The sequence below is a fragment of the Bos indicus x Bos taurus genome, chromosome 4 (genome assembly GCF_003369695.1).
Source record: "Bos indicus x Bos taurus breed Angus x Brahman F1 hybrid chromosome 4, Bos_hybrid_MaternalHap_v2.0, whole genome shotgun sequence".
NCBI lineage: Eukaryota > Metazoa > Chordata > Mammalia > Artiodactyla > Bovidae > Bos > Bos indicus x Bos taurus.
Genome location: NC_040079.1, coordinates 25,862,097 through 25,882,718, shown reverse-complemented (window position 1 = coordinate 25,882,718; position 20,622 = coordinate 25,862,097). Strand labels below are relative to the sequence as shown.

The 20,622-nt window shown below is 38.3% G+C and overlaps 1 protein-coding gene and 1 long non-coding RNA gene across 6 annotated transcripts in view; one reads left to right on the top strand and one right to left on the bottom strand.

Moving 5' to 3' along the window:
• Window positions 1-602: 602 nt before the first annotated feature.
• LOC113891221 lies at window positions 603-1,578 on the bottom strand. The gene is made up of 3 exons (XR_003510700.1): window positions 1,341-1,578; window positions 863-1,038; window positions 603-777 (listed from the first exon to the last, which is right to left on the bottom strand). It is a non-coding gene; the product is annotated as an uncharacterized LOC113891221 (long non-coding RNA).
• A 78-nt stretch (window positions 1,579-1,656) lies between these two features.
• Window positions 1,657-20,622, top strand: part of KLHDC10 (kelch domain containing 10) — a 97,079-nt gene continuing 78,113 nt past the window's right edge. For 2 of the 5 annotated variants that reach the window (XM_027539000.1, XM_027539003.1), the window contains exon 1: window positions 1,807-2,069. In XM_027539000.1, coding sequence (XP_027394801.1) covers window positions 1,904-2,069 — 166 coding nt within the window. In that variant the 5' untranslated portion in view covers window positions 1,807-1,903. Of the gene's footprint in view, window positions 2,070-20,622 lie in introns of all 5 variants that reach the window. The other 3 variants (XM_027538999.1, XM_027539001.1, XM_027539002.1) reach the window with 3 other exon arrangements.

Here is a 20,622-nt window from a genome sequence, read left to right as displayed (position 1 = left end):
GCTTCAGCAGTTGCAGGGTGTGGGTTTGGGAGGGCAACTGGGCTTAGTCGCTCACAGGCATGTGGAATCTTACAGAGTAGGGACTGAACCAGGTCCAGTGCATTGGCAGGCAGATTCTTAACCACGGATTACCAGGGAAATCTCCAAATCTTTTTCCTTTGTAATTTTTTTGAAGAAATTTGCTTTATCCTGTAGAATATTCATAGTCTAGATTTTGCTTTTTGCATCTCTATAGTATTTTTTAATGTTTCTCTGGCCTCCATATTTCTTATAAATTGGTAGTTAGATATAGATATCTGATGGGATTCTAGTTCAATTTTTTTTCTACAAGAGTACAGTCATGTTTCCATTCTAAAGGCATATGTTTCAACTTTTTGTGATAATATAGTTGATGCTCAATGGCTTGATCTCTCAATTCATCAGAGGTTACAAAATGTTGATAGCCTTATCACTCATCATTTATTACTTGGAATACTCCTATAAAAAGAAAATTTTCTTCATCTACTACTTGGTTACTCAATGGTACAGATTCTTTATAAATATTAACATTTTATTAATTTTAATATTTTAGAGCCAGAGACTCCCCCCCCCCCCCCCCCATCTCAAACATTTTCTTAAGTAGTGCTATCTAATGCTTCATGGGAAAAATTATCTGCCCACGGGGCCTAAAAATAACAAAAGGAGGCAGGGACAGTGAAACTCCAAACATGCACCAAGAGGATACACATCCTCAGCTCCAGCAGATTTTCTTTTTTCTCCGCATCAAGTAAGGTTCTCCTGTATGAAAAAAAAAAAAGTCACCTGATCTAAAAATCTTGAAAAGTTTTGTTTCTCTTGAGGAATTCATATGGTTTTCTCTTACCATTCATAAACATCAGTGAACAATCTATTTTCCTACTTTGCACTGTGCCCAGTTAAGTTCAAAGTCAAATTCTCCATTTAATTTTGGACCAGTAGAATTCCTGATCTCTACATCTACATTTTTCTTTGATCTTCATCCTCTGTACCTGTCCCTGTCTTCCAGCTGGTTCGAATTTCCTACGAGCAAAAAGGAGTTTCAGCAAAAACATTTACAGTGCCGTCAGTCATCTGCGAAAGAACCTTTTTCTTGGCACTCTAATTCTCTGCTGGATGTTATTTAAGGAATCTAACGTAATAAACTTGAAATGGTTTCTCATTGGGATCTCAATTTGTATTTCTACGGTTATTGGTGAGCTCGAACATCTTCCCACATTTGTTAACCAGGTTTAAAATTGTTCGTTTGTGTGAGACGTGGCTTGTATTGAATCAGGGAGGAATTCGCCAGTGGACTGAAAGGACAAATGAAATCTCATTCTTACATTTAAGCTTTGACTCTGCCTCTGCTTTTTTTTCCCCCGTCGAAGACAGCTCTTTGAAGAACACTGTATTGCCTCAAAATATGGGTATTGTGTCAGCGTCCTGTTTCTGGTTTCAGTGTTTATGGGGAAGAGTTCCTGAGTCTTGAATACGCCTGGATTCCCGGCTATCGTCGGGACTCTCTGCAGGCGTGGCCTCTCTCACTCGGCCTTCGATTGGCCCGCCTGACCCCTCAGGAGTCACCGCGCCTTGCTTAGCGTGGTGGATGCGACTGATGAGTGGCTGCTTCTGCCTTTCTCCAACCCCCCCGCCCAACTTTTTTCTTTCTTTTTTTTAAGCCATAGCTATGGTTACCACGTCTCTCCCCGCCTCCCTCCACCTACCAAGAAGACGACTGGCCATTGGCTATCTGTCACCAAGTTACTCGGTCATTGGCCGCTGGTGAGACCGGGCGCTCCCCCTTCCCCGGTCTCCCGGGTCTCTTGAGGAGCCCAGGAAGGAGGCTCCGCTAGTGCCGCCGGGCCACGGGCTGCCGCGACCAGGCTGCGGCAGTCGTTAGCCGGTCATGTCGGCCGCCCAGGGCTGGGACAGGAACCGCCGGAGGGGAGGAGGCGCAGCCGGCGGTGGCGGCGGAGGTAGCGGGGCCGGCGGGGGCAGTGGGGGCAACGGGGGTCGGGGGACTGGTCAGCTCAACCGCTTCGTGCAACTCTCCGGGCGGCCGCACCTGCCAGGTGAGTGGTGGGGCACGGTCCTGACAGCTCGCAGGCGGGGTGGGAAGGTGACTGCTCCCTTTTCTTTTCTCCCTGCCTTTCTTTTCCTTGGGAGGAGCAAAGGCAGGCCCCACGCACAGCAGAACGATGGGGGGCTTAGAGAAAAGGAAAGGTTTCTTTGAGGTCAGGGAGGGAACAGGAGCACGGCGGAAAAAAAAAAAAAAGTATTTTTGATCTGTTGAAAGCTCTGTGTTGAAAGTTGTTGTGTTTTCTTTTCAAAGGAGAGGCCGTCGTCTCATTGACATTCCCAAATGTTTGGCTTACTCGGTTCCCAGTCTCGTCCTCTTCCGCAGTTTGATCTTGTAAAAGAAAGACATTGGCGCCTAGCTGTGGGAAATTATTTTTAAAGAAAGAGGGAAGAGCATTCCAAGGAGTGATTTTTGTAAAAACCACCTCGAGTGTGTAAGAGTTAGGCATTCTGAAACAAGAAAGGAGGAAGAAGGGGGTGGGTGGGAGGTGGGTATGAAACAGAACCAAGAGAATTAGGGAAACTAATTGAATTATTAATATTTTGGAATATATATAGAATGGATAGCGTGTATGGATTTTAACGGGAAAAAATGAAAATCGAGAATATTGTTAATGACAAAATTATGCTGTGTCTACCATATGAAATCCCATGGACAGAGGAACCTGGCAGGCTACAGTCCAGGGGGTCGCGAAAGAGTCGGACCCTACTTAGCGACTAAACACACACACCTCATATGAAAACAGCTTATTGAAAACTGGAAAATGTACCCAGTGTGATTATTTAACGTTTTTGTGTAAATTTACTATCCCTGTGTTCCGATGCCTTGAAAAACAAATCAAATCGATGTGTGTGTGCAGCAAATTTTAAAGAGCTACATTTGTAGGTGAATAGTCAGTATAGAGAATGAAGGTGTACTGCCCAGAATGTCAAATATTATGTTAGGCAAGCTTATTTTTACCATGAAGAGAACTATCAAGAATGTGTGTTAATCATTCACCATGTTTTTTGTGAATAAGATTGAAGTTGATTTTATCAGTGATTTTATATTTGTTTAGCTGATGAGTTTTGAGAATGAGGGTGTTTATTACCATGCCTTGTACTAAGTAGTAAAAAAATTATTTGATTAATTTGAAGAGAAAGGGAATTTTGCATATTCAGTTCGATACTTGCTTATGCGTTTGTGATAAGGTTATTGATTTATGCTAGAAATGCACATTAATCCGTTTATATGCACGATTAAAATTAACTGTGAAGCAGTATTTATATATAATACACCAGGAGTTGGGTTTGATATGATTGTATCAGACTGGGTATTCTAAAATTGCTAAGTATGTACTCTTTAACATCAAAAAGGAAAAAGGAGAAATCTTCTTTTTTTACTCCAAAGTAATAGCAAAAACTTTCATTTTTGTATATTGACAGGTTAGAAGATACCAAAGACTGTAACTAGTTTGTTCTCTATTACTGCAATCTTAAATCTTTGAGTTTAGATTAATTATACCATAGACTTCATATTGGCATTCCCAGGCTCCAAGAAACTGGTTGGTGCACTTCCTCATTGCCACCACTTGATGGCAGTGGAAGCCTTGGTTTCTGAAAAGGGGCTTCAGTGTGGAGCTATTTCTGCATTCTCTTTGCACACAAGACCAGTAGCAGCCATTTGTCCAGAGGTAAAGATAAACGTGTTTAAACTGTGAAAATTCATGCAATGGGGCCATTAGCTCTTTTTTCTGCTTTCTTTCCCCCTTGACTGGCGTTTCATTCTTTCTTCCCCAAGTAGAAAGCCTCAGTCTTCTCTTGACTCTCAAAAATTGGTAACATCTGATATTTCAAAATATACTTTGAAATTCTTTCACACCAGTTATTTTTTTTTCTCCCCAAGCATTTCATTTTAAGCCTTACCTCTCTCCTTGATTGAAAGGTTTTATTTTGAGATATTCAACAAGATTTTAAGTGAAAGGGAGGGGTAGAAATATCTAGGCTTTTTTTATGGCTGACCCTGGAGATTAAAAAATAATAGGAATAATACATCTTTGTAGGTAACTTTCTGCCACCTTTGATTTCTAATCCCATTTAACATTTTTCCTCCTGCTCTACCAAGATTTTCAGGTACCGGGCACTGAGCAACCCTTCTTACTTTTTTGCGTATCTACCCTCTCTCCAGGGAGCTCTGGTGGCTCAGGGGTAAAGAATCTGCCTGCCAATGCAGGAGATGCAGGTTCAGTCCCTGGCTCAGGAAGATCTCCTGGAGGAGGAAATAGTAACCCATTCCAGTGTTCTTGCCTGAAAAATACCATGAACAAAGGAGCTTGGCGGGCTCCAATTCCATAGGGTCAAAGAATCGTACTCGACTGAGCATGCACACAATACACCCTCCTCCAGCCACCAATGAAACAAAAACAGGACTATCTGGTCTTGGGGTTGTCTCTCTTTCACCAATAGCATCTTTATCCCTGCAGTTATGCAAGCCTGAAACTTGGGCGTCCTCCTTAACGGTTTCCTCTTCCTTGCATTTCTGGTATAATCAGTCCCCAAGTCCTATTTATTTGATTTGTGCCAGTCGATGCAGCCATCATCCCTGCCTTAGGTCTCCTACACTAGCTTTCTAAGCAGTCTTCCTGCTTATACTCTTGCCCTCCAGTTTGTACAGCACACTAATCTTTTGCAAGCACGAGTCTGTTTTCTTCTCAGCTTACAACCCCTTACTAGCTTTTCGTTCCTCTTAAAATAAGGCAGAAATCCTCAACGTGGCCTAAAAGCCACTGAGTGGTATGGCCCCTCTCTAGCTCTCCAGATAACCCTACATCATGTTGTCTTGTTCTTTGATCTTTTCCCATGATCTTTAGATTATGCTCCCTTCTGCCACAGGACCGTTGTACTTGCTGTTCCGTCATCTAGCAACCCTCTTAATCCTCATTCTGTTCTCTCTCTCTCTTTTTAAGCTTCTCTCCCATTGGATCTCAGCTTGATCACACTGTTTTTCAGAAAAGTCATCTCTGACCTTTTATTTGTTCTCTCCATACACACTAGTAGCCCCATGTGGTTCCATTTGTATGTAATTCTTTGATATGCATGATGTGCTACTCTTTACATATATTTACACACACATACATCAAATATATATGTGTATATACATGTATTCATATACAGGCATATATGTATTTTAAAATTCTAAATTAATACATTGGCATTATGTGTAAACAGTTAATTTCTTGTGAATGTGATTGATTAGTGTGGTTCAGTTCCGTATTGCCCCATTGACTCTGGACAAATGGATACAATCAGTTTCTTGAACGTAAAGATAGTGGACTAGACTTTACATCTGTGGTGGCAGCACAAATAATGCTTTGTGAAACCTTGTTTGAACAGCTTCTCACCTTTTTTCTGTCTCCTAAATTACAGTAGTGATTATGCATTTGCCCCGTAGGCCAAGAAATTCATAGCTTCTCAGACCTGGGTTTCTCCCTACTCAATCTTTCCACACGCAGTACAGAACAGGGACAGTGCTCTTGCAGTCATAGAGCTCAGGGGCATGGAGATCATGGGGACAGTGGAACCCACTTATTATTGTGATTTAAGTGTGTAAATTTGAGTGAATGCCATGTGTTACCTAGGGAAACAGTTAAATGATGTTGCTAATATGGGGACTGGAAAACTGACAAAGAAAAAGGAGGAAAAATACAACAATTGGTAAAGCTGGGTAAAAATAATACTGAAAATATTAACTGAGAATTTTTCTTGTGATATATGTTTATAATATAAGGCACAAATGGTAAAAGGCAAATTTTCCTTCTTCCTTTGACCAATAATTGGCTTCTTTCCCGTGAAGGAACTGATTTTGTATGTATCTTTTCCAGAAAAGTGTGTGAGTGTGTGTGTTGGAGGGAAGAAAAATGGTAGCATTTCTTTGTTTGGATGGGCATTTAAAACATTTACAGTCTTACTAACACAAAGGATGATACTGTTAATATTTTTGTATGTATATAATTTTGCACATTAGTGAGTCTGTCTTTAGAATAAATTCCTAGAAGTACAATTGCTGGGTCAAAGGATATGTGCTATTTAAATTTTGATAGATATTGTCTGTTGCCTTTCATAGAGGTTGTGCCAGATTGTGTTAATTGGTGTTGGAGTTCTGGCTTCCTATAGATTTGGTAACAGAGTGGGTTATTAAACTTTTTTTATGTTGCCAATTTAAAAGGTATATTTTCTTCATTTTTTCAATAGGTATAAAAACCATACAGCCATATTTGTTTCCTTTATTTATAACATCTGCTTATATTTCCTATTTACCTGGTTATATTTTTTCTGTTGGAATGTTTAATATTGTTTGCAGGAGCTCTGTTTTACAGAAATTATTTCCTTGTCTCAGTTATGTGTTGCAGATACTTGTCACAGTTTCATTTAGCTTTTGACTTTGTTTACAATATATTTTTTCAGCAGAAATTAAAATATTTGTGTAGTTTAATTATTAATCTTTTTTTGATTTTAGGTTTTTTTGATCATAAGAAAGGCCTTTCCTATTTCAATATTATTGATATTTCTAATTAAAATTAAAATTCTTGTGTTTTTCTTGGTATTTTTATAATTTATTTTTAAGTTAAATGAATTTATTGGTACAAAATTTAGTTAGGTAAAGTATTTAGGCAGGATTTAACTTCACTTTTCTTCTAGGTGGCTACCCAGTTATCACAGTATTGAAATATTATCTATAATATTATAATATTATAATCAATTATAATATTATCTATAGGTGTGCTTAGTTTCTATATATAATTTGGTATTTTTACTAGACTTTTATTCTGTTTCATTTATCAGATTACTTATTTATACCTAATGACATCATTCTTTGATTATAATCCTCTTTCATTCTATTTTTTGGAGTTTTCCTGGATACTCTTTGTTCTGTAAAACTTAGTTTATTAAGCTCCCTCCCCCCATCTTCTGGTATTTTTATTGATACTGCATTATATTTGAAGATTGATTTAGAGATGATTGACTTCTTTTTGAGATTCAGTCTCCTGTTCAGGAAGAGGGTGTACATTCATTTCTTGTTTTTCAAATTTGTTTTTGTATCCCTCGACAGCAATTTAAAGTTTTTTTCATGTAGACCTTTTACATTTCTTTTGTATGTATTCCTGGTATTTTACCTTTTATTGTTGCTATTGTAAATGGGGCTTCTATTGCTGTTATATCTTTTATCTTGCTCTTTGATCATGGTAATGCTATTAATTTCTGAGCATTAATTTTGTACTTGGCCACCTTTGGAATCCCAGTACTATCTGTTATGGTTCTCCAGTTGTTTTTCTAAAGTTTTGCAGTTAATAATATCACTGGGCTTCCCAGGTGGCTCAGTGGTAAAGAATCTACCTGCCAATGCAGGAGACGCAGGAGGTGCAGGTTAGATCCGTAGGTTGGGAAGATCCCTAGGAAGAGGAAATGGCAACCCACTCCAGTATTCTTGCCTGGAAAATTCCATGGGCAGAGGAACTCGGCGGGCTACCGTCCACGGAGTCACACAGAGTCAGACATGACTGGGTGACTGCACACAATATCGTTAGCAAATAAAGATAACTTTATCTTCTCTTTTCCAGTTTTTATACTTATTTCTTTCTTTTGGCAAATCAATTTGGTTAGTACTTTCCAAAAATATTAAACAGTAAAATAGTAGTGGATTTTTGTCTTACTCCTGACTTAAATGCGAGTTTTTTCATGCTTTCCTATTAAGCCTGACTTTAGGTTAAAGTGTACATACTATGTTAAAGTAGTCAGCTCTTACCATTTTACAAAGATTTTTTAAAATATGGAAGTTAAACTTTCAGCCTCTGTGGGAATTGTGTGATTTTTCTCCTTTGTTTACTATTGTGGTGAGTTGTCCTAATAGATTTACTGTTACTGGACCATCCTTGCTTTATTGTGTATTATTTTATATGTGCAATTGGGTTCTGTTTGCTAAACTTTATTTAGAAATTTTGCATCACTCCTCTTAAGCTAAATTGCTTTGTAGTTTTCTTTTATGTATTTTATCTTTGTTGGATTATGCCACTTTCATAAAAATAATTTCAAACTTTTATTTTTCTATGCTTTTTTCTCCTCTCTGGTTAAATGGCCTTCAAGTTAAGTGTTTGGTTGAATTGCCTGTGAGATTATTGGACCTTGAGTATTTTGGGAGGAGACTAGCTCTTTGACAATTATCTCTTTACTTCTATGATAATTTGACTGCTTATCGTTTATATCTTTGTGAGGAAGCTTCGTCAATTTATATTATCCTACAAAATAATCTGATTCACCCACTTTTTCAAAAGTATTTGTGTAACATGAGCAAGGTACTCTTTTATGATTAAAAAAATTTCCTGTGTCTGTGACTACACTGTCATTTTCCTCATTATCACTTCTTATTTAGTATATGTGAGGCCTTGCCCTTTTGTTGTTGTTTGCAACCAAGTCTTGGATTTTTTAAAAAATTAGTTCTCTTATTTTCTCTTTTCTTATTTATATTTTTCTCTCACTGTTTTAAATCCTTCCTTTAGCTTTTGTTATGTTTATTTTGTGGCTGTTTTCCTGTCTTCTTATGTGGAATCCTTAATGGTCTTTTCATTCTTCTGTTTGTGTATGTTTGTGTGCGTGCTTAGTCATATCTGACTCTTTGTGACCCCATAGACTGTAGCCCGCCAGGATTCTCTGTCCACAGAGAATCCAGGATTTCCCAGGCAAGAATACTGGAGTGGGTTGCCATTTCCTTCTCCAGGGGAATATCCCCGACCCAGGGATTGAACCTGCATCTCCTGCATTGGCAGGCAAATTCTTTACCACTGCACCACCTGGGTGTTAAATTTTGAGTTTTCTTCTGAACAGTACTTGAGATGTGTCTTGTAAGTTATAGATTTCTTGTATTTATTTTCTGAATATTTTTGTAGTTCAATTTTTTATTTATTTTCTTTAGCACAAGAGTAGTTAATCCTTTTAAACTTTAACATATCCATTTATATGGCTTTAGTAGCATTATTGAGATTTAATTCACATACTGTACAGTTTACTATTTAAAGTGTACAATTCAGTGATTTTTTAGTATATTCAGACTTGTGGAATTATTACCACAGTCAATTTTAGAATATTTTTATCCCCTCAAGAAGAAGCCCTATGTCCCTCCCTTATCTTCCTGCTCCTCTTCTCCCCCACCCACTAAATAACCATAATATACTTTCTTTCTCTCTATATTTCCCTGTTATGGACTTCTTCCTATGAGTGGAACCATAGTGTTTTTGACTGCCATCTTTCACTTTCCATACTGTTTTAAGTTTATTAATTTGATGCAGATATCAGCACTTCATTCCTTTTTCTGGCTAAATAATATTCCATTGTATGAATAGATCACATTTTGTTTATCCATTAATGGACATATAGATTGTTTTTCACTTTTTGGCTGTTGTAAATAAACATTTGTGTATAGATCTCTGTGTGGACATATGTTTACATTTCTCTTAGGTACATGCCTAAGTAGGATTTCCCTGGTGGTGCAGTGGTAAAGAACCTGCCTGCCAATACAGGAGACATGAGATGAGGGTTCGATCCCTGTGTCAGGACACAGGGATCTGTGTCCTGAAATACATCTCAATTTTCCAGCTGAGAGGCAGCCTCAGCCTCATGCGGTTACAGGTGTGGATAAAGCAGATAGCAAACCCTTCTGTGTGCAGCACATTTTCTGGGAGGGCCTCTTACCCTGCCAGGCATGTGCTCCCATTGCAGTGGGTAGGAAGGTGGTGTATTTGTATTTAAAACAAATGTATCAATACAAAAAGGAAATGTATCCATGCCTGGGAAACCCCATGGATAGAGGAGCCTGGCAGGCTACAGTCTATGGGGTGGCAAAGAGCTGGACATGACCGAGCAGCTTTACATACACAGATGTACACACACACATATCTAGGTGTAGAATTGTTGGGTCATTTAGTAACTATGCTTGACATTTAATCATTTCAAAACTGTCAAACTTTTCCAAAGTGGGTGAAATTTTACATTCCTACCAACAGTGTAAGAGGGTTCCAGTTTTTCCACATCCTTGTCAACACTTGTTGTTATCTGACTTTTTGATTTTAGTCACCCTAGTGGGTATGAAGTGGCATCTCATTGTACTTTTTGACTTGCATTCCCCTCATGACTAATAATGTCAAGCATCTTTCCTTGTTTTTCCCTTTTCTTTCCTCCTTCTTTCTAGTTCTTTTTCTTTTAAGGTATGATTGACATTGTTCATGTTTTCATGTACTTGTTGGCTAATTGTCTTCTTCGGAGAAATGTCTATTAGATCCTTTGCTCAATTTTTAATTGGATTATTTGTCTTTATTGAATGGTAAGAACTCCTTATACATTTTAGCTCTCTCTACATTTTTTTTTTCCAGGTGGGCCTAACATAATCGCAAAGTTCCTTTATTTATTTATTTATTTTTTCTTTACAATATTGTATTGGTTTTGCCATACATCAACATGAATCTGCCACAGGTGTACACGTGTTCCCCATCCTGAACCCCCCTCCCATCTCCCTCCCCATACCATCCCTTTGGGTCATCCCAGTGCACCAGCCCCAAGCATCTTGTATCATGCATCAAATCTGGACTGGCAATTTGTTTCACGTATATTATACATGTTCCAATGCCATTCTCCCAAATCATCCCACACTTGCCCTCTCCCACCGAGTCCAAAAGACTGTTCTATACATCTGTGTCTCTTTTGCTGTCTTGCATACAGGGTTATTGTTACCATCTGTCTAAATTCCATATATATGCATTAGTATACTGTATTGGTGATTTTCTTTCTGGCTTACTTCACTCTGTATAATAGGCTCCAGTTTCATCCATCTCATTAGAACTGATTGAAATGTATTCTTTTTAATGGCTGAGTAATACTCCATTGTGTATATGTACCACAGCCTCTCTCTACATTGTATATTTTATGTATTTCAAGTCCTTTGTCAGATATATGGTTTGTAAATATTTTTCCTGTTCTGTGGTTGTCTTATCAGTTTCTTAATTGTGCTCTTTGAAGCATAAAAGTTTTAAATTTTGGTGAAGACCGGTTTATCTTACTGTTGTTATTTATTTATTTGCTTTTGCTTTTGTTGTCATGTCTAAGAATCTTTTTCCAAATCCAGGGTCATGAAGACCTGTGTTTTTTCTAAGAATTTTATAGTTTTGCTCTAACATTTATGCATGTGGTAAAGGTTATCTTAATTGACTGTCCTGTTGAAAAGACTGCTTTCCGCCATTGAATAGTCTTGGCATTCTTGTTGAAAACCTGTCAACCTTAAACATGTATAGGCTTATTTATGGACTTCTTAATTCTGTTCCATTAATCTGTATGTCTGTCCATGTGCCAGTGCCATGGTGCCTCAATTACTGTTGCTTTGGACCTAGTTTTGAAATCAGAAAATGTGAGTTCTCCTGCTTTATTCTTTTTCAGGTTTGTTTTGGCTATTTTGGGTCCCTGCAATTCCATATAAATTTGAGAATCAACTTGTCAGTTTGTAGGAAGAACTCAGCTGGGGTTCTCATAGGGATTGCCATCTGTACATCAGTTTGAAGATGTCACCGTCTTTTAACGTTGTCTTCTAATCCCTGAACGTGGGATATTTTTCCATTTATTTGGATCTCCTTTAATTCTTTCAACAATGTTTTATGGTTTCCAGAGTTTGTTTACATTCATATCTCGCTTGCCTTTCTCAAGCAAGAAAATGTTGTCCAGGTGCTTTACTCTGCTTTCAGCAGGGTTTGTGCTCCTTTGTATTGGTTACAATGAAGATTTCATTTCTGCGTTGGTTTTATTTTTTTCCTTCCATTTCTTTTCTGTTCTCTGCCTGCTGATATTTTGTCTCTGTTATCTTGTCTTCTTCAAGTTAGAATTACTTGTCTTTTCTGCCCCTGAGGCAGCATTAATTTTAGTAAAGCTTATTGTCTTCCACTTCCTACCACCACTGTAAAAGGAATACAAGCTCTCATAGTGGCATTATTTATAAAAGCCAGTATATGGAAACAGCTTAAGTGTCCATCAACAGATTAATAAATAAAGAAGATGTGCTGTATATATACAATGGGATACTATTCAGTCATAAAAAAGAATGAGATTTGGCTGTTTGCAGCAACATGGGTGGACTCGGAAGGCACTTTGCTGGGTGAAATAAGGCAAACAGAGAAAGACAAATACTGTATGATATTACTTATATGCGGGATCTAAAAAGCACAACAATCTAGTGAATAGAGCAGGAAAAAAAGCAAGCTCACAGATACAGAGAACAAGCTAGTAGTTACCCATGGGGTAAAGGAGGCGGGAGGGGCAATACAGGGGTAGGAGATTAAGAGGCACAAAATACTAGGTAGAAAATAAGCTGCAAGGATATATTATATAGCCTATGGAATGTAACAAACTGTAAATGAAATATAATCTTTAAAATTGTACATCACTATATTGTACATCTGTAAAATACATAATACTGTATATCAGCTATACTTCAATTTTTAAAAAAGGAATACAGCTCATTATTAAAATTTGGAAAATATTGAAAACTTGAAACAAGGAGAAAATCATCTATAGTAATGCCATTTGATACTTGTGTCAGCATTTTGATATTTTGCTTTTTTAGTTCTTTATCAGTGAATTGTGTTTTATTTGATATTATATAAATCATTACATACTACTAGTGTCAACTTGGGATTCTCTTAAACCTGTTCTGTATTTAAATGTTTTCTCTTATTTTACCAAGTAGACTCTGTTTCTCCTCAATTTATCATACGAATAACTGTTTAGATTTTTTTTCTAGCTGATGTACTATTTTACTTCTTTTCTTCACAGCCAAGGTTTTGGAAGAATAGACTCAATTGTTTAATTTCTTTTTTTCCTCTTCAGTCTATTGCACTTCTCACTTCTGCCTCCATTGTTCTACTCAAGTCTTCTTGCTAAGGTAATAACTTATTAACTGCCAAATTCATTAGATATCTCTTAGTCTTCATCCTACCCAGTTTCTCTAGATTTTGATTTCGACTAGCCCCTTTACTAAAGTCTGGGAATATATAACTAGACACAGTCTGTATTCCTAAAGAGCTCTTAGTTACCCTTTTTATTGCTTGAATTTCTCATTAGTTTTTCTTTATCTGGTGCTTAATACTGATATCCAAGAGTATATCTGTTTGTTTCCCTCCTCATTCTTATATTTTCCCCTGGGTGATGTCATTAATATCCTAACAACATACAAATCTGTCTCTAGACCAGACCTCTTTTCCTGGCCTGTTTGCCAGTGGCTACTAGACAGTGCCACTCAAGTGACTAATGAGTGCCTTAAATTCAGCTTGTCTGAAAACAATTTCATCATCTTTCCTGCCAAACCTGTTCTTGCGTCTGTGTTCCTTATTCTGATTAATTTAATGGCTACCTCATCAATTTAGTGAATCAAGCCAGAAATCTGAGAATTACATTAGATTCCTTTCTTTTGCTCACCTCTTGTACAGTTGGTTACAAACTCTTGCCAGTTTTTCCTCTTTACTCTAATTTTTCTGACCTTTTCTACCACTACAGCCTCACCACTTATGTGTTTCATTTTATATTTCAGCTATAGAACTATTTGCAGTTAGTTGCTTTAAATTCTTAGAAGAAGTTAGGTTGGGAAGGAGATATTTTTTAAGTTGCAATTTCTTGCAGTACCACACTGTGTCATGATTCTGCACATAACCATTTTTTCTTAGACTGCCATTTCCTAAATCCCTTCTAAGACCCACCCAAGTATACATTACACAGCTGTTTTTCTGTTCTCTCTTTTAATGCAAATAGATTACTTATACTGAGTAGTTACTGTGTGTCTGCCTCTGTTCAGGGTGTTTTACAAATATTAATTCATTTAATCCTCATAACTTTGTGAGGTAATTAGCTTTCTCATCCCCTTCTGTAATGAAGAACTGAGGCTTATAGAGAAGCTGCAGAACTTGCAAGAAGTGCATATAGCTAGTAAATGACAGAGTTAGGATTCAGACTGTCTCTTAGACTTCAGAGTCTGTGCTATTGTGCCTCTTCTTTGTGCCATCACTTTCTTTTGTTTATACAAAGGATCACAGTACTTATATTGAATTGCTTTGCAAGTATTTGTTTTCGAACTTATCTAACTATGGGCTTTTTTAAAAAAATTGGAAGACAATTGCTTTGCTTCTGCCTTACAATGTGGATCAGCTGTTAGTATACATACATATATCTCCTCCCTCTTGAGCCTCCTTGCCACCCCCTCCTCAATCCACCCCTCTATGTTGTCACAAAGCATTGGGGACTGAGCTTCCTGTGTAACTATGGGCTTCTTAAAGGGAAAAATAACGTTTTATTCTCTGTCACCTTCCACAGGACTAGAACACTGCCCCATTTATTGCAGACTTTTCATAAATATTTATTGAATGAATTAGTAATTGTCAATATCTATAGTTACTCAGGCAGAAGAGTTGAGTTTAGGTTATTTTACATTACATAAGGCTAAATAAACTTCTTTAACCTAGGAATTTAGCACATACAGTTTTTGCATGGCTTTTCCAAGTACAGTTTTATGTCTAATCTTATCAGTGGTTGTTGTATCCTTCTGTCTTTTCCGCGATTCCACCCCTTCCTGCCTTTTCAGACTTTTCAGAATATTTACATTTTTATCACTTACCTGTCTTCTGACCCTTTCTGTTGATCAAGTCATGCCTTTAGCATTTGAGCTTGCTCAAGTTTTATCTTTCTGGTTGTGCCCTTTTCTTCAGAGCCAAGTTTGTGAAAATATTGACTAGAGTTGAGGTCTTCATTGCATATCTCCCCCTCTTTTCTTTGAAGTAGCTCTTGTTAAAGTCACAGGTGACTTATGTGTTGTCAAATCAGGTGATGTTTTTCAGTTTCCACCTTACCTGATCTCTCTTCATTTTGAAACATCCTTTTTCCTTTGCTTCTCTGGCATCAGCTCTGGTTTTCTTTTTGTGTCTGGCCACTCATACTAAGTCTTCTTTGTTGATCCTTCTTCTACCAGGCCTTTAAGGAATTGGAGTTCTCAAGTCTTGGTCCCATGCCTCTGCCCTTCTTTTTTCAGATTATTTTAGGTATTTTTTCCCTAAATCCATGGTGTTCATTTTTCAGTTATATATGAAGAAATCAGGCCACTTTGTAATTCTGCCTAAATCGCTCTTGAGGGCCAAATAGTTGCCTTCTTCATGTCTCCACTTACATGGCATTTACCCCTCAAGTTCAGCATGTCTAAAACGGAATTTGTGACGTTTCTTTATTCTAAGGGGGGAACTATTGGACAGTTTTAAGCAAGGGAGTATGTGATGTGATCTACATTTTTTTGTGTATGTGTGATTTTCATTTTTTAAAGCTTACTGTAACTGCCAGGTAGAGAACGGATTGTGGGAAATGGTAAAAGTGAGGCATAAAGGCTATTTAGAAAAATACTGCAATAGTCTCCTAAAAAGATGGTAGTGGCTTGGAACAGGGTATAGTGGTATAAGTGGTGAGAATAATTAAATATGAGATATATTTTGAAAATGGTATGAACAGGATTTATTATGAGGTATGAAGGAAAGAGAAGAATCAGGATGACTGCAAAGTTTTTGTCTTAAGCAACCGGATGGATGATGGTGTCATTAAATGTGATGGAGCAGACTGAGACAAGAAGGATTGTGGAAGTCAGTCAAGAGTTCTCTTTTGGCTGTGTTAAGCTTGACATGCCTATTTGACATCTAAGTAGAGGATATAAGGTAAACAATCCCCATATATAATCAAATCAAGGGAGAGGTAGAGGCTCAGGATATAAATTTCGGAATTATTAGCATGCAGATGGTACTTACAGTCACTGTGGAAAATTCTAAAAGAGATGGGAATACCAGACCACCTTACCTCTCTTCTGAGAAACCTGTATGCAGGTCAAGAAGCAACAGTTAGAACCGGACGTGGAACAACGGACTTGTTCAAAATTGGAAATGGAGTACGTCAAGGCTGTATATTGTCACCCTGCTTATTTAACTTATTTGCAGAGTACCTCATGCAAATGCCAGGCTGCATGAAGCACAAGCTGGAATCAAGACTGCCAGGAGAAATAACAACCTCAGATATGCAAGATATGCAAGTGATACCACTTCAGTGGCAGACAGTGAAGAGAAACTAAAGAGTCTCTTGATGAAGGTGAAACAGGAGAATAAAAAAGCTGGCTTAAAACTCAACAGTCAAAAAATTAAGATCATGGCATCTGGTCACATCACTTCATGGCAAATAGATGGGGAAAACAATGGAAACAGTGACAGAATTTATTTACTTGGGCTCCAAAATCACTGAACAATGACTGCAGCCTTGAAATTAAAGACTCTTGGTCCTTTGAAGAAAAGCTATGACAAACCTAGACAGTGCATTAAAAAGCAGAGACATCACTTTGCTAAAAAAGATCTGTACACCCAAAGCTGTGGTTTTTCCAGTAGCCATATACAGATGTGAGAGCTGGACCATAAAGAAGGCTGAGCACTAAAGAATTAGCTTTCGAATTGTGGTGCTGGAGAAGACCCTTGAGAGTCCCTTGAACAGCAAGGAGATCAAACCAGTCATTCCTAAAGGAAATCAATGCTGAATATTCATTGGAAGGACTGATGCTGAAGCTGAAGCTCCAACACTTTGGCCACGTGATGCTAAGAGCTGACTCATTAGAAAAGACCCTGATGCTGGGAAAGACTGAAGGCAGGAGGAGAACGGGGCAACAGAGGATGAGATGGTTGGATGACATTACCTACTCAGTGGACATGAATTTGAGCAAACTCCGGGAGATAGTGAAGGATAGGGAAGGCTGGCATGCCGCAGTCCATGAGTCGCAGGGAGTCAGACATGAGTTAGCGACCAAACAACAACAGATGCTGTTTTTAAGATCTTTTTAAAAAAAAAACACACAAAAAACAGTCTTTAGTATTTTTGCACACCCAGATCATTAGACTGTTACCAGTATCTATACTGGGCAAACTTGTAGAACACATAAAAAAGTTATGCTCACTTACGTATGTAAATATGATTTCTTATTATTGAACTCAACCTTACCTGCCTGTCATTTTTTTTTTTTTTTGCCTCTCATTTTTTAAAAATTATTTTTGTTAAACTGAAAAACACTCTATAAGCGTGATAAAATAGTATACAAGGGAGACCAAATCTCTCTTCTCCTTAGATCACTAATTCTCCAGAGGTATCACATCTGTTAGTTTTTAGTGTATCTTTCCAGAATTAAAATTTGCATATGTATACATATAAGTATGGAGTTTCCCTGATAGCTCAGTTGGTAAAGAATCTGCCTGCAATCAGGAGACCCTGGTTCCATTCCTGGGTTGGGAAGATCCGCTGGGCAAGGGATAGGCTCCCCACTGTAATATTCTTGGGCTTCCCTCATAGCTCAGCTGGTAAAGAATCCGCCTGCAATATGGGAGACCTGGGTTCGATCCTTGGGTTAGGAAGATCCCCTGGAGAAGGAAAAGGCTACCCACTCCAGTATTCTGGCCTAGAGAATTCCATGCAGTGTATAGTCCATGAGGTTGCAAAGAGTCGGACACGGCTGAGTGACTTTCACTTTTGCTTCACATGTAGATATGTTTATTTTTGAACAAATTAAAGTAAATACATAAAGAATACATATTCTTTCTGGAGTACATATTCTTTCTGCACCTATTTTTATTTTTACTAAAAATATATTGTAGGAATTGTTCTATATTAGTATATTTAGATTGATCTGATTCTTCATGGCTGATAGTATTGCATTGTATGGATGTATAGTAATTTATCAGCTACACAGTCTTTTTAAAACAATTTTATTGGAGTATAGTTGATTTTCAATATTGTGTTCTTTTCAAGGTATATAGCAAAGTGCCAGCCACACAATTGATAGATATTTACATTTTGTCTGGTCTTTTACTCTTTAAAAAGATTGTGTAATGCATGGTGGTAAATATTGCTGACTTGTCCTTCAATATCTGTGTTTTTAAAGTTTTCTTTAAGTTATAGAATTTTAAAACTCACACTGATAGTTATCTCTTTACCTTACTCAACTTTCCCATCCAGCTAGTCTTTAAGCCCTTGTGTTTTATCCACATATAGTAACTATTATTAGCTAAGAATTTTTATAAACATTTACTCATAACCTAATGAGGAGTAGGTACTGTTATTGTTCCCTTTTCATAGAGAAAGAAACTGAGGCCCAGAGGGTAACACCTTTTCTAAGGCCATATAATTCACAAGGGACAGAACCCTTATGATTTGGATGCAGGCAATGTGGTCCCAGTGTCCATGCTTTTAACTTCTGTGCTGTCCTCGTCTCTGTTGCCTGTCTTTCCCAGTAGTGCCATAATTCAGGTGTTCATTGCCTCAAATTTGACTTTATTAATACAGGTAAAGGCTTCCCCAGTGGCTCAGTGGTAAAGAATCTGCCTGCCAAGCAGGAGATGCAGGTGCAGTCTATGTGTTGAGAAGATCTCCTGGAGAAGGAGATGGCAACCCACTCCAGTATTCTTGCCTGGGAAATATGGACAGAGGAGCCTGGTAGGCTGCAGTCTCTGGGGTCACTGAAGAGTTGGACATGACTTAGCAACTAAGAAGACAAATAGACAACACAAATATGGGTTATTCCCCACTTTTCCAAGTTTACTTTACACCACTTTTAAGAAAGTCCTATGTTAGTGTCTGTTTTCACTAACTGAAAGAAATTGGAAGAGGATTGTCATTTTTATGATAAAGCAAAAATATGGGTTCAGCATTTGTTTTGCAGTGAGCTGGTACAGAGGCAGCACACACCCCAAGCAGCATGAGTGGCCCTTCCAGGCCCCTTCCCTGGAAACTACACTCATCATCTCAGCATCAGGCCACCATAGCTTTGCACTGTGTCTGTGAGTATCTGGGCTTTATCAGGATTTATTTTGTACATCAGTTAGCACAAAGGTAATTAAGGTAATTGCTTCTTTGCATAACACCATTATGCTTAGGAAAGGTTTCATTGGGAACGGTCTGCTTTAGGATAACAGGGGAAACCTGTAATATTTTTGTCACTTTCAGTCTTCCTTTTCTATTTCATTCTATATACTGAAACAAGATTAATCTGCCCAAAGTGTAACTATGATTATTGCTTCCCAGATCAAAATCCTTAGTACCTTCCTGCTGCATTTAGAATTCAGCTCTATCTCATGCTCTTCTTTTTTATATTGCTGTACTGTCAGTCAGTTTGCTCCAAGCTTTATCTAAGGTGTGATCATTGAGTTGTCTAAAGACTAGACAATGAAATTAGAAGTAATTAAACCAAAAAAAAAAAGATGAGGTAAACAGTCATTGGAGTTGAATGGTGCTTTTTTAGAAAAGTTGCTTTCCCTTTTTACTTAGTGTCTCTTGCCATATGGTTTCATCAGCAAACTATCAACCCAGTTAATTTGAATCAGATGTGTAATTGATCAAAGCTTAGCTGCACACATCTTGGTGTCACATAAAATAAATTCCTTAAAACACACGGAAGTACACAAACTTGATGCAGGAATATGAATTTTCTAATGTGAATTAAAAAGGACAAAAGAGAAGCTCCAGCAAGACGGTAGGAGGGGCAAAATTGTGTTTAGAACCAAACCCCATTCCCACTAGAGACTCTCAGAGGGCTCTAACAAAACCTGGAACACACAAGGACACCCCACAGAGCCTTAGCCAGACCTGCCTGTGAGGGTTTGAGTGTTTTCTGTGGAGGTATGGGTCAGCAGTGGCCTGCCGCAGGGGCAGGGACTCGGTGCAGCAGACCTGGCTGTGGCATAAGGCCTCTTGGATGAGGTCGCCATTAACCCCACCATAGAGCCGCCAGAACTTACACAGGACTGGGGAAACAGACTCTTGGAGGGCACAAACAAAACCTTGTGTGCACCAGGACCTGGGAGAAAGGAGTAGTGACCCCATAAGAGACTGACCTGGACTTTCCTGTAAGTGTCCAGGAGTCTCCATTGGAGGCGTGGGTCTGCGGTGGCCTGCTGCAGCATTGGAGGCCTGCTGCAGGGTTGAGTGTGGCAGTGCATGCATGGGACCTTTTGAAGGAGGTCACTATTATCTTCATTATCTCCACCATAGTTTGGTCTCAGGTCAAACAACAGTTAGGGAACACAGCCCTGCCCATCAACAGAAAATTGGATTAAACATTTACTGAGAATAGCCCCACCCATCAGAACAAGACCCATTTTTCCCCACAGTCAGTCTCTTCCAACAGGAAGCTTCCATAAGCTTCTTATCCTTATCCATCAGAGGGCAGACAGAATGAAAACCACAATCACAGAAAACTAATCGAACTGTTCACATGGACCACAGCCCTGTCTAACTCAATGAAACAATGAGCCGTGCTGTGTAGTGCCACCCAAGATGGACAGGTCATGGTGGAGAGTTCTGACAAAATGTCCACCGAAGAAGGGAATGGCAAACCACTTCAGTATTGTTGCCTTGAGAACCCCATGAACAGTATGAAAAGGCAAAAAATATGGCACTGAAAGATGAACTCCCCAGGTTGGTAGGTAC